Raw genomic sequence first — 12341 nt, forward strand, 5'->3', positions numbered from 1 at the left:
GGATTCAGCAGTCATGGTAAGTTGGTTGAATGTAATCTTGCCATTATTTATACTTCTGTTCAAACCAAATTATGGGAGGATTGAGATTTATTTTGAAGAATTTTCATATTATTTCACAGAATCATCCAAGTCTTCAGGATAAGGTTCTCTTTTGGGAAGGGACAGGAATGTAATTCGAAATTTATGAAGAGCATTATTTTTGCATCTGCATTTTTGTAATTGGATGAATATTGTATCTAGTTTTAGTCGCCATGATATAAAAACGATGTTGAGACTCTAGAAAGAGTACAAAGAGCAACGAAGTTGATTAGGGGACTGGAGGCTAAAACATATGAAGAATCGTTGCAGGAATTGGGTATGTCTAATATGAGGAAAAGGACTAGGAGTGACATGATAGCAGTTTTCCAATATCTCATGGGTTGCCACAAGGAAGAGAAGGTCAACCTATTCTCCAAAGCACTTGAAGGTAGGACAAGAAGCAATGGGTGGAAACTAATCAAGGAGAGAAGCAACCTAGAAGTAAGGAGAAATTTCCTGACAGAACAATTAATCAGTGGAACCATTTGCCTTCAGAAGTTGTGATGCTCCAACACTGGAAGTATTTAAGAAGACAAATAATTTGTCTGAAATGGTATAGGGTTTCCTGCTTGAGCAGGGAGTTGGACTAGAAGATCTCCAAGGCCCTTTCCAACTCTGTTATTCATTCTCCCTCCCACTCCCAAAAAATCTCTAGCAGGAAATTCTGAGTAAAATTCTCAAATCTAATCTGGATCTCAATCTAAATATTAAAGCACCAGTTCCCAACCTTTCCAGCACGACGGACTGGCGAGGGGAAGAGGGGATCGTTTTGTGCAAACGGCAGATGTGCAGGCGTGCCCACAATTTGCACAAATGGAGCTTTTTGTGCGTGCACGTGTGAGCATCCACCGCTCATGCAATTGGAGCTGTGCATATGCGCTCATGCACTGCTTGCACAGCCTGGTTCTGGACGAGCAATGGTACTGGGCTGCAGCCTGGGGGTTGTGGACCCATGTTAAACACTATAAGCAAGGATGAAAAAGTATCCGTTAAGAATGTTTATGTTCATAATGCATAAGCATTATTTCATACAGCTACTGGCTTTAGTCATATCTAGAACATTAGAATGTTTTCTAGGATCTTGTAATTTAAAACAAGGCACCTACAGTATTGAATAAAGTGCACTGTGATTTGATTAGTTGAAATATTGTAGAATCTCTAGTCAATTTACAAATTTCTAAAAGAATGTTACAGATTGTTCCTTTATTGTATGAAAAGCAGCTAATTTTCCTTTAGAAGAGAAAGCTCTCTTCAAATAGCCAATAGGGAGATGTTACTCTTAAGAGCACTTAAGAGTGGTCAAAAAGAGATTTCGTCTGTAGTCAGGTGCATTCTCCCACAAGTGATGACAAAGCTTTGTCTAATATCCCAAAGAGGCAATACAAGGCTAAATACACCCAATATGAAGAAGTCTGATTAGATAGTATAATATACTTTATGATTTTAGCCTTTAAACAATAATTAAAAACATTCTCACATTCTCTACATATATGCATAATCAGAAGCACATTGTATTTCATTGGATACTAAGTCTGAGATTCATCTGCCAGTAACATATGTTGAGGACAAATTACTTGACAATTTGGAAACAAAAGGGGCAAATTAGGAACATATACTACTTTTAGGTATGCTTACACTTGACGATAAGGCAACTTTTGTTCATATATTCTAATATATGTTCTAATACAGTACAGTGTAAATGCTTTTGAACTGCATGAGATCAAACACTAAAAATAGTTAAAAAGATTAGAATGTTGGTCAATTTCAGTTTTGGAATTTTTTTAAATGCTTGTAGATTCTATAATTGCAAAGGTAAGCAGAAGGATGGCTGCATGTAACTTCCTAATCAAGAAATGGTAGCACAAAGACTTGCACAACTGCTTGAGAGTGTCACGCCTAGTGAGAAGAGACAAGTTTCTCCAAATGTTCCTGTTCAGCCTTTTGATACTTTAACATAGTACTATCAAGAAGTCTACCCAGATACTTGACAAGCTAGACTATTTTACTTCATTTTATTTTGTAATTTCATACTTGTTTTCCAAAAGGGGAGGGCTTTTTCAGAACTAGGCAAAAATAAGCACAGTCAAGGGAGTTCCCCACTCTCCCTACACAAAAATTTTCGGAGGGATTACTTGACATGGGTTTAGACAAAAAAAAATAATACTCTGCACTTGTGCTCCTTAGATCTCTGGATTATTAACTGTTTTTAAGGCCTTTTTTGTCTTTCTGGTCCCACAGCAGTTTTACTACAGAATTTTTATTTTTTATTTTCATTTCTAAAGATGGTTTGGTTGAACCACTTAGTGTTTCTTGCTTCTAAAAGTTTAATTATACATACCGATTTCCAGAGTTGGCTCACAGCAGCAGAAAGGGAAGAAGCAATTCTGTGATGACTGCCCTCCCCCAAATACATTTTTGCAGAGACAGACTCAGCAAAACCAGCCCGTTCTGCCTCCACAGGATGAAATGCCTTCTGTGGAGAGAAACATTGTGTTCACAGTTAAATCCAAATTTTGGGTTTTAAGCAGCTGGTTCACACACTATGCTGAGCCATAATACGGCTTATGTAGTTTTGGCTTAGCATGATGTGTGAATCCAGGTATTATAATATATAATTCATGTTTAAGGCTTATCAAACTGTGAAGCAAGCTATGATTTGTTCTTAAGGCATAAAAAATGTCTTGCCTAAGATCTTAAACCTGCCAATGCACAGTAGTTAAAATGGCACTTTTATTCTGTGCTTTCGCTAGCAGTTTGTATTATGCAGTCAAAAATAGCCTAGCACTATTTAGTTATTTCGAACTGATTTTAAAAGTGTTTACTATAAGCCCCAAAGCACTTTGGAGTATGTCAAAGGGCTTATATGTAGTGAAATGGATGGTAATGTATTGCAGATACTACTGAAACTCTGTTTCAAAGAGTGTAAGGGGCAGTGTTAAAAATATTGAACACTGGAAATCCAGCAAATAGCAAGATTATCTGCACAAACATTCATATACATAAAATCTACAACCTTGAAATAGAACATTATTTATCAAAACGTGTTCTGTGAATTGTAGCCTTTAGCACTCAGCATTTTCTTTCCATATCCAGAAAGTGAGGAGACTACGTTGCAACCACAATTCAAAAAGCTATTTCCTTCCCCAGTTCTGCTTCAGAACTGCCATCAAATAATCAGTCCAAGAAACCCACCCCCAACACCAGGGCTTTTGACAGAGCTGGCAGGGGTGGGAGGAAGGATATGAAGAAAGCAGCACTGAATGGTTGCAATGAAAGCTCTGCTTCTTTTTCTATGTGCATCCTGAGGCTGCAGACCTACAAGAAAAGGGCAGGGTTTGCCTCATAATGGCTGAAATGCTGATACAATTTTGACAAGAATCTGGGAATTTCTGCCTCTTGATCTAATTTTCAGAGAGGAATCCTGAGCTGCATAATTCTAGTATCAAGCAGACAGCATTTTCTTCAAGAAAAAAAAACTAAAGGGGATTCTTCAGATTTCAGTGTGTTTAAAATTAGTTTAATAGTAACTAACCAAGCAGCAGTTTAATTATGTAGACTCTCATATTTATCCTCCAACAAGGCATCCATTTTTAATTGAAACAGGAGAACTATGTACTTTGGCACATATTCTACAGTGGCAACCTATTGTTGTTACAATAATTTTAAACAAACATTTTAGTGTTTCTAATCACATTAACAGATATTAAATTATAGTGTCCCAATGCATGAAAATGGTGACTACCACTGTTAATTAACATATATTTTAAAAACTAGGCTTAAGAACTTTGTAGTGTTCTAAACCATACTGAGGAACATCCATTTAGAATAAAGTGCAGGAAAATAACACCTACTAACAAAAGCCCAATTCAATATCTCCTAAGTCTGACCTGAGTGTTTTTCAGAAATAACATCATCTACAAGAATTTAAATCATATCATACCAAAAATATTACATTCAAAAAGTTACATCAAAGGTGATTTAAACAGAAAGTAAACAAAACTGCATATTCAAGATAGTTTAATAATATGTATTTTCTGAATTAGAAATACCACTTCCTTAAATGATTAAAATTACTAGTATAATGATTTCCCCAATCACTGAATTACATTATTTACATATATAATACAGATTGACTGTAGTTGAAACATTATTAAAATAAAATGTTTGATACAAAGGATTTGTTTCTTTATAACATAACTTTAGAGGGTGCCCAAACACCCAATTTAAAATTAATTATCCACTAGCATTATGCTATTTAAGTGCAAACAATCTTTTTAGAAAAACCTATGAATGTAGCATCCATCTTCCTGAATTACATTTGTGAAGCCAGAAAGTAATGACTTTAATTTCCCATGAGAGCTTTTCAGGTTAACCATTTCCGATTTTTAAAAAAGCAGTGCAAAGAAAAAACTCAACAGTAATATTCTAATTTATAACACCATTAAACTTACTTGGATTTAAGAAATATTTTATTTTACACGTGTGGATGTGTGTGGATTTAGGTATGTGATTAAATTACACTGAGAAATATAAAGCAATTGCTATTTTTAATTATAGCACCAAAAGAAGCATTTTAAGCAAAATTCTTCCTTAGGTGAGCAGCCTCAAAGTATTAGATGTAAAAATATAACTCATTACAGAATTATTTTGTAAAACACTATGTGATTCACATAACACTCTGCCTTTTAAGAATTTGTGATGCTCTCTGGCTGAACAGCAGCTCCTGGTTCCATTGTCATTACTTCTTGTTCTGTGTTCAAAGGTTTGCTAGGAGGAGTGTGATGGCTATACTACAGTTCCACTTGGAGAATTGGCCTGGTTTTGGGATGGCAAAACACCCTGCAAACAAAGCAGTTTACATTAATCCAGCAAGAGATTCCAACATTTACTTTGCTAAACACTTATGTTTGCAGATTTTTCTTGCAGAATATTTGCATACTCAATTTATAATTTTAGATCATATTGTTCAAAAATGTTAGTGAATAACTCTATTTGGATATAACAAAAGATTTAGGACATGAAATGAAGATCAAGGTAATAACAAGTTGTAGTCTGGTATGACAAGCAAGAAGTCTTACAGCATCATGAAAAGAACACTGCTGCAAGTTTTCCAAATCTGGCTTCAGAAATATTCTCATACATCTCACAGGAAACTCTTAAAAGAGATTTCATGCCATATCAGATATTGAGTTTATCAGAATCATAGAACACTTGGGTTTCTTTATGCAGAAAATGTGATAAATATGCACAAAATAAGTTTCTCTTATGGACTTATCTTAACAATGTTAAGAAAAGGAAATGAACTACAAATGTGTCTGCATTATGAGCCTTTTGCTGGGGAAAAATAGTTATTTGTTGATGTAATTTGCCTTTCAGATTATTTATACTCCTTGCAGTTTATAGTTTGTACCCATAAAATACAATTACTCATAAGTAATTTTTACCAGACTGAGATTTTTATTAATGGGTTTCCAATCTGATGCCTGAAATAGCAATTTGAAGATTTTCAGCCAATTTATGTACTCTTTGGAGAGAAACAGATGCTTTAATCTATTTAATTTTTTGGTTAGATGAAGAAGGTAAACATTTCTGGCTGTTTGTTCACCTGACAGATGCTCTGTTTTTCTTCAGCAGATATGTAATTTATTCAGCCATTATATGGAAAATCTCAAGGATATGAGCCATTTTAGTGAAGAATGCCCCTCTATGAATGAAACATAATGAGCAACTCTGCCCCAAATTTGATGTGAACTGTAGTTGCAGTCCACTAATTTTTAAGCAACTAACGTCATATTTTCTTCTGACAATTGATTTTGTCTTTTTATGGCTTAATAAGCCATCAATTTTGTGATCAGAAACGGATTTCTGAAGTTGACAACCAAGGTTTAAAATTATGAGCAAGAGATAAATTCTGATATGCACACAAGCCTCTGACATTTCACAGATCTACATACAGTATAACATCAATAAAAGCTTTAAATGTTTGTGGATGGTGGGTAGGAATCCTTCATAATCTAAAATACAGACTTTCCAGATATTTTTCTTTATTTGTAACAGACAGCTACAGTTGGTCACACTCAAGTTTAAAGTCCACTTCTAATATAGAATTAATTACATCTTTGGAATCTACAGGAGCTCTTTCTCACTTTCTCCTAGTAATGATAAAATGTTAAGAAACAAGCATGTTTTTGAACCCAGTAAGTTCTACAATGAACACTTGCCCTAAACAAGGTAAGCCAACAGAATCTGTTTCAACACTTTCATACACCAAAGATCTAGCACCTGTTTTAGCTAAAATGCTAATTCTGGTAGAGGCCAGCAAAAAAAGATAAACTGATTTAGAGTACACCCTATATGTTTTAAGGCCAGAAGTAAATAATTATTTTGCTAGATATTCTTTGTAGTATACAATACAAATCAAACAGAAATTTAGCATGGAACTTTAGTCTCAATACAGTACTGATGTTTAAACTCGGGAAAAGGTCTCAGTAAGAACAAACCCTAAAGTATAGCATGAACAAGAATTCCACAGGAGAAATGAAAAATAAGCAAATGTGAAATCAGATGCAATCTCTTGTTTGTTAACCTGATCTAAGTAATTTCATGACACCAACTTCTCCAAGCTCCCTCCCCAAAGTAAAATCAGTGCTAACAGACAATTGAGTCTTCTGAGAAGTAAGCAATTACTGTACAATTAAGGAATTTATCTCCAAACCTTATCTCAGATATAATAACAATTGTATTATTTCCCTATTTTCTCAAATAAGACACGTTTAATCTCTAACCAAGAGCAATTTAATATTCTACTTCATTTGCAGTGCATTTTTAAGTTACTTAAAACTTATTTCAGAACTTTAATAAGTATAACAAACAGCAGGATCCTTGTTATTCTAAAACGCACATGCTCATAAAGTAATCAAAATGGTGACAAGTGACAAAAATAAATTTCAATTCCATAACCTGTTTCTGCAAATAACTTCCTAGTTTCCCTTTCCCTAGTTTAAAAATGTCTAAACGTATTTTGAATGCAAAGCTGTGCAAATACCGATGATTTTTTTTGTTTACTTAGGTTTAAAATCTTATGTTTGTCACAGTTATTTATTGTAAAACATATTTAAAAACAAATTTAAAAGATCATTAAGAAGTTCCAAACAAACCAGAAGAAATTTTAGTTCAATTCAGCTGAAACACAGATCCATGAAAAATCAGAAAAATATCTGAACGTCAGTTTTAGATTTGTTGTTTCAAACATATTCACCATTCAGCGACCAACAGATCTTTCTCCTTGTTTAGTGACTGCAATTTGGTCTCTAAATTAGAAGCAAAATGGTTAAGTAAACCATTTGATTGACAATGAAGATGCTGCAACTATTACAGGATGCTGCCATTTTATTTAAATAAAGTTCTCTTGTGCTGCAATGCCAGGCATTACTCTTATTCTGGCATTGTCAGGCACAGAAAATTGGTGGTAACTGGTCAGAAAATAACTTTTTTTAAAAGAAGTTACTATCACCACTACCATTTGTGAAAGCTTGCTAAATGAAGCAGTGCTAAACAAGGAGTGACTGTATTCTCAAAGAAATCTGAAACAGGAATAGCATTCTGGATACTCATCATAATTTATAACAGCAATCTTGATAAGAAGTTCCAACTATCTCTATTTAGAATTATAACTCAACATCAAAGATTCAACCTCCTTATAAACATTTCTATTGTGGGAACATGAATTAGTCTTCAAAGTTGTACACAGAACTTCAACAAAGGACTGGAGCTGGCAATTTTGAAATTAAAAATGTTTTGAGTTGGTTAACTAAACTCTTACTGGACTCTTTCTTATGATTCTGGAAAAATATCTACCTTGGAAAATTAAACAAATCCGTCAGTATTTAAAAATACCTCCCCCCCCCAACTAACTGAAAAAGGAGCAACAATACAGAAATGTGAATCATCACATTCTCCTTGATAACCACTTCAGCTAAAGTAAGCTTCATTTTTTTTTCAGCTGAGCATTTCCTGGTACAGATAAGTGGGCAGTAACTGAGCATACAGTGGGCTGGCATGCTTACAATACAGATCAGAAATGCATTTAGTATTTACTGTGCATGCTAAATATACTAAAATGTTTTTGAGATCCTTACCAGGAGGAACATAAATAAATACTTTTCATTAGTACAACTTTCTCTTGTTAAGTGACTTCACTTTTATGCATGGAAGAGGGAAAGTAAGATGCTTATTTCTCTAACAAAGGGAATTAGTAGGACATAGCACGTTCTCTTAAGGATGGAACTAATTTTAAGAGGTAACAAATATTTTCTGAATCTATTTTTTCACATATGCTTCTTTATCAAACCACTTTGCATAATTTATCTTCATAAAAAGAATGCAATTCAATAGTATTGTTTTTTTAAATCAAGTATATTTTTAAAAACCAAGTATAAATTGATTAACAAGTAAAAGCATGCATGCAGTGCCATGAATAAGTCAGGTAATTTTTCTTGGTCAAATAAATATTCCACTTGAAGAAGCAAGATTTAGACAAAAGATTATGCGAATAGATGGGTCGCTCCCTACGCACACAAATAAGGACATAGAAGAAGTCTGACAACATATAAGAACAAAAGAATAAGATTAATTTGCTCTAAAATTAGGGGATTCTTTTGTTTAATGTCAAACAAAACATCAGGTTCTGCATGAAAATTCCACCCCTAAAAGTGTTTAACTGCATGTATTTAATTCATAAGTTGGGTAACTGTTGGGTCACTTTTAAAAGAAGGTCTAATCCCATATGACTAGACCTGTCTTTTATATCACAGCAATTGCACCTATATGGTACGTACAATTTATCTCTACACGCAGGGTATCACAACATAGCATTTAATTTAGGAAAATGTAGCATACTCCCAAGGGCAGTTACAGTATTTACAAAGCTTATTGCATTTTTCCCAATTCCTTGTCACCCCTGAAAGCTCTATGGCTTTCTTAATTTTCAAAACACAAGACCAATCTATTTTAATATTAATCTAAATAATCTTCATAAACCATCCCTATGGACTTACATATGAAAGATGTAATTAGAATTTAGGCACAAGATAAATTTTACTATTGTGACAAGCTAAAACAATGTATCATCTAGTGTTGGGTTTTCTGTGTCAGCAGGAAGAAATTGTTTTATTCACCTGTGAGTTTTAAATAGTGCCTTGTAGTATTTATACTGTAACACAATAGTGAAGAATAAATTATTAGTAAAGTGAATGTGTTACATGAACGACTTGAGGGGGGGATGTGCTTTGGAACTTCATTTTGAAAGTACCACCTTGAAAACACACCTTAGTTTCCAAAATGATTAAAACAATCCAACTAAAATTAAAATTGGGTCAGCAACACTTAGCAATATCAGCAATCTATATGAAAATTGATACATATACTTAGGATTCCGCCAAATTAAGTTTTGGAATGCCTGTTTATGCACCTAATTCTGATAAGCAACTCATAGTATTTAACTAATACAGTTGATAAATAAAAGAGCTCCTATAGAATCCAGAAGATATCATATTTTTTTTCATTTCAATAGCTCTTTATAAGATTTAGATAACCTTCTTCACCCTATAGTTCTGTCATTCAAATTGGAAATACCAACGTATCAGATGCACCTTCAATTAATAATAACTGAACAGGATATACTTATATCAGTATGATAAAAGAACTCTTAAACCAACATTTGAGATGGGTATGAAATACTCAAGAGATTGTATCATTCATTTAGGCTCATTTATAAAAACCGCAGTTACAGAAGCAGCAGTTACAGTGGCCAGTTTTTCAGAAAGCTGCCTGTTGCATTTAGTGAAGTATCAGCTGTGGCAAAACAACATTGCAACTTCAGGCATGAGAAGCACTACTGAAAGTTAACTATATTTTACAATTCAGTCTCATTTTTTATTTAATGTCAGTATACAGAGGACAACCCCGGTAAGTTGTAACGTCAAGTATTTAGTAGGGTTCTTCAGCTGAAACAGTGACATAAAATGCTAAAAAATAAGCAGTATGAAACAAACATGATTTTTAAAAATTATAAATATATGAACAATACTTATTAAAGCTTCATTATTATTGCAACAGTCAATTTAGTTTAACAATTTATGTTAGAAAGGCTCTTATGAAATTTATTTAAATTGCCAAGAAATCAGATGGACGTTTATAAAGAAAATACATATGAATTTACTGTTGATTTTCACTATATCATTACAATTTTGTACAGTATAACCTAACGTGTCAGTCTTAACAAATTCATGTATACAGATTTCATAAATGCAGGGAAAAATCTTGCTTTTAAACTTTATACAAGTTATGTGACAATAAATTAGCTGGTTTTCTTTCTTTCAACATAAGCAGGCCAGCAGTTATTTTTTAGTAGCTTTAAAGTGATGGAAGGGAAACATACATGGTCTGTTCAAGTACATTACTTAGTTCCAAAAGATCAAGCATTTCTGAAATGTTTTAGCATGACTCTTTTCTTTCTAATTTGGATTTCCACATGGAGGCAATTACTCTTTTTTGGCTTCACAGAAGGAACTGGTTAATTTTTTACTGGTATAATTAATTCATCCCAATAATTATATATAAGAACATTTCAAGGTATCCCCAGATCCTGTTTAAATAATTAAATCTAGCATTACGCCAATCATAGCTAGCACTTTCCACAGCATTTTTTATTTCCATTCAATAAATCCATTTTGCCAATGAAAATTTAGTTTCAAATGGAATTTATCGCACTCTAATAGAGCATCACAAAATATCTGTACAATGTTTTAGCACAGAACTAAGTTAAATAATGATGCTGTACTACAGTTGCTGCTTATTGGAAAATGTTCGATAATTTAGATCTATTTTTTTCTTGTACAATATGGTTCAAATGTTGTAAATTTAATGTGAATTTTATTATACAAATTGGTAACACATTTACTCTGCCAGGGTATATGCTGCCAGTTCATTCAATTCAACCTTTATTGTTAGTCAAATCATACTAAGAATATTCAAAGATAAATAGCTGCACGTTTCCTGAATATTACAAGTGGTTACTAATCACGTTGGATAAAATCTGTGAATGAAGGCAATACCTAACAGAAATCTAGGTGTGACTAGCATCACAAAAGAAATCCAAGAACTTTCTTGCTGTCTCTACCAGACTAACAAGCAAGGAATTGGTCAAGAGATTTATGAGCAACTTAACTTTCTGAGTGATGCAATGTATTTTTTTTTACAAAGCATTACTGAGAAACTTTCATGCCAGTAGAATAGGCAGCTTTCCCATAAATCAGCAGTTCTAAAATGTTGCTTTTATGTGCAACATGACCTGTGTATTTGTATTGAACACAATACGTCACATGTTAACATGTGTCTAAACTGTATTTTTAAAAGGGACATGAGGAAGCTGAAAACATGCAGAGTAAGAAAACCTAAGGCTGTAGTGTAAATCTTCTTACTCCAATCTGACAGTGTTTCTTTCTAACCTATGGGTCCATGCTACTGAAACCATAATTAGATACTTTAGCCAAGGCAGAGAGCAGCCAGACCAAAGCAGTTTATTCTAATGAATAAATATTCTAATCTGTTCTTCTGCTATCCTTACTGCACCAGTCTGGCAAAGGGGAGGGAGTGGGATAGAAAAGGTTGGCTCAATAGCAATGAAGATTCAAACTGCAAAAGTGGTTGAGTCTTCTTCCTCAACCTAGAGGTTTGGGACTCTTTTATCCAACTGAAATCTTTTAGCAAAGGCAGAGAACAATTTTAGCAGCAGAAAATGGATGAGTGGAAACTATATGCTAGGATCCTTGTAGACAAATAACAGTGCAGGAATACAGCAGCTTTAAAAACTTTAAAATGAAGCTAAAAGGAATAAACCTAGGATAAGATAAATGTAGGCAGTGTTTAACCCAGGGGAAGAAATATGTTACCATTGTTTTGAAGATTAATTAAATAGGCATAGAGTTTAATTAAGTGCTCTCCTATAAAACAAAAAGCAAGGTTTCTGTTACAATGACCACCCTGGCCAGAACCCTGTAAACATATCACCTAATTTGCTAGTTTAGGCCAGCTAAGTAAGCTCACCAACTGCAAAATAAAGAATAACAACAGCAATAAGAAACCCATCCTAAGTAAACGCATCCTAAATAAAATGGCATTTACAACAGTGTGCAATATTAGTTTTCAGAGACCTCATGAATACTATCAGCATGAAACTTACCTTTAAGATTTCTGCATTTGCC

The 12341-nt window shown here is 33.7% G+C and overlaps 1 protein-coding gene across 3 annotated transcripts in view; it reads right to left on the reverse strand.

The window, feature by feature from the left end:
* WDR20 (WD repeat domain 20) overlaps positions 1-12341 on the reverse strand; it is a 57222-nt gene that overhangs the window by 10930 nt on the left and 33951 nt on the right. For 2 of the 3 annotated variants that reach the window (XM_081314073.1, XM_081314072.1), the window contains exon 4: positions 2417-2551. In XM_081314073.1, the coding sequence (XP_081170199.1) occupies positions 2417-2551 (135 nt within the window). Of the gene's footprint in view, positions 1-2416; positions 2552-3592; positions 4918-12341 lie in introns of those variants that run through there. The other variant, XM_081314074.1, reaches the window with a different exon arrangement.

This window comes from Vipera berus, assembly GCF_964194415.1.
Source record: "Vipera berus genome assembly, chromosome: 1".
In the NCBI taxonomy this organism is placed as follows: Eukaryota; Metazoa; Chordata; class Lepidosauria; order Squamata; family Viperidae; genus Vipera; species Vipera berus.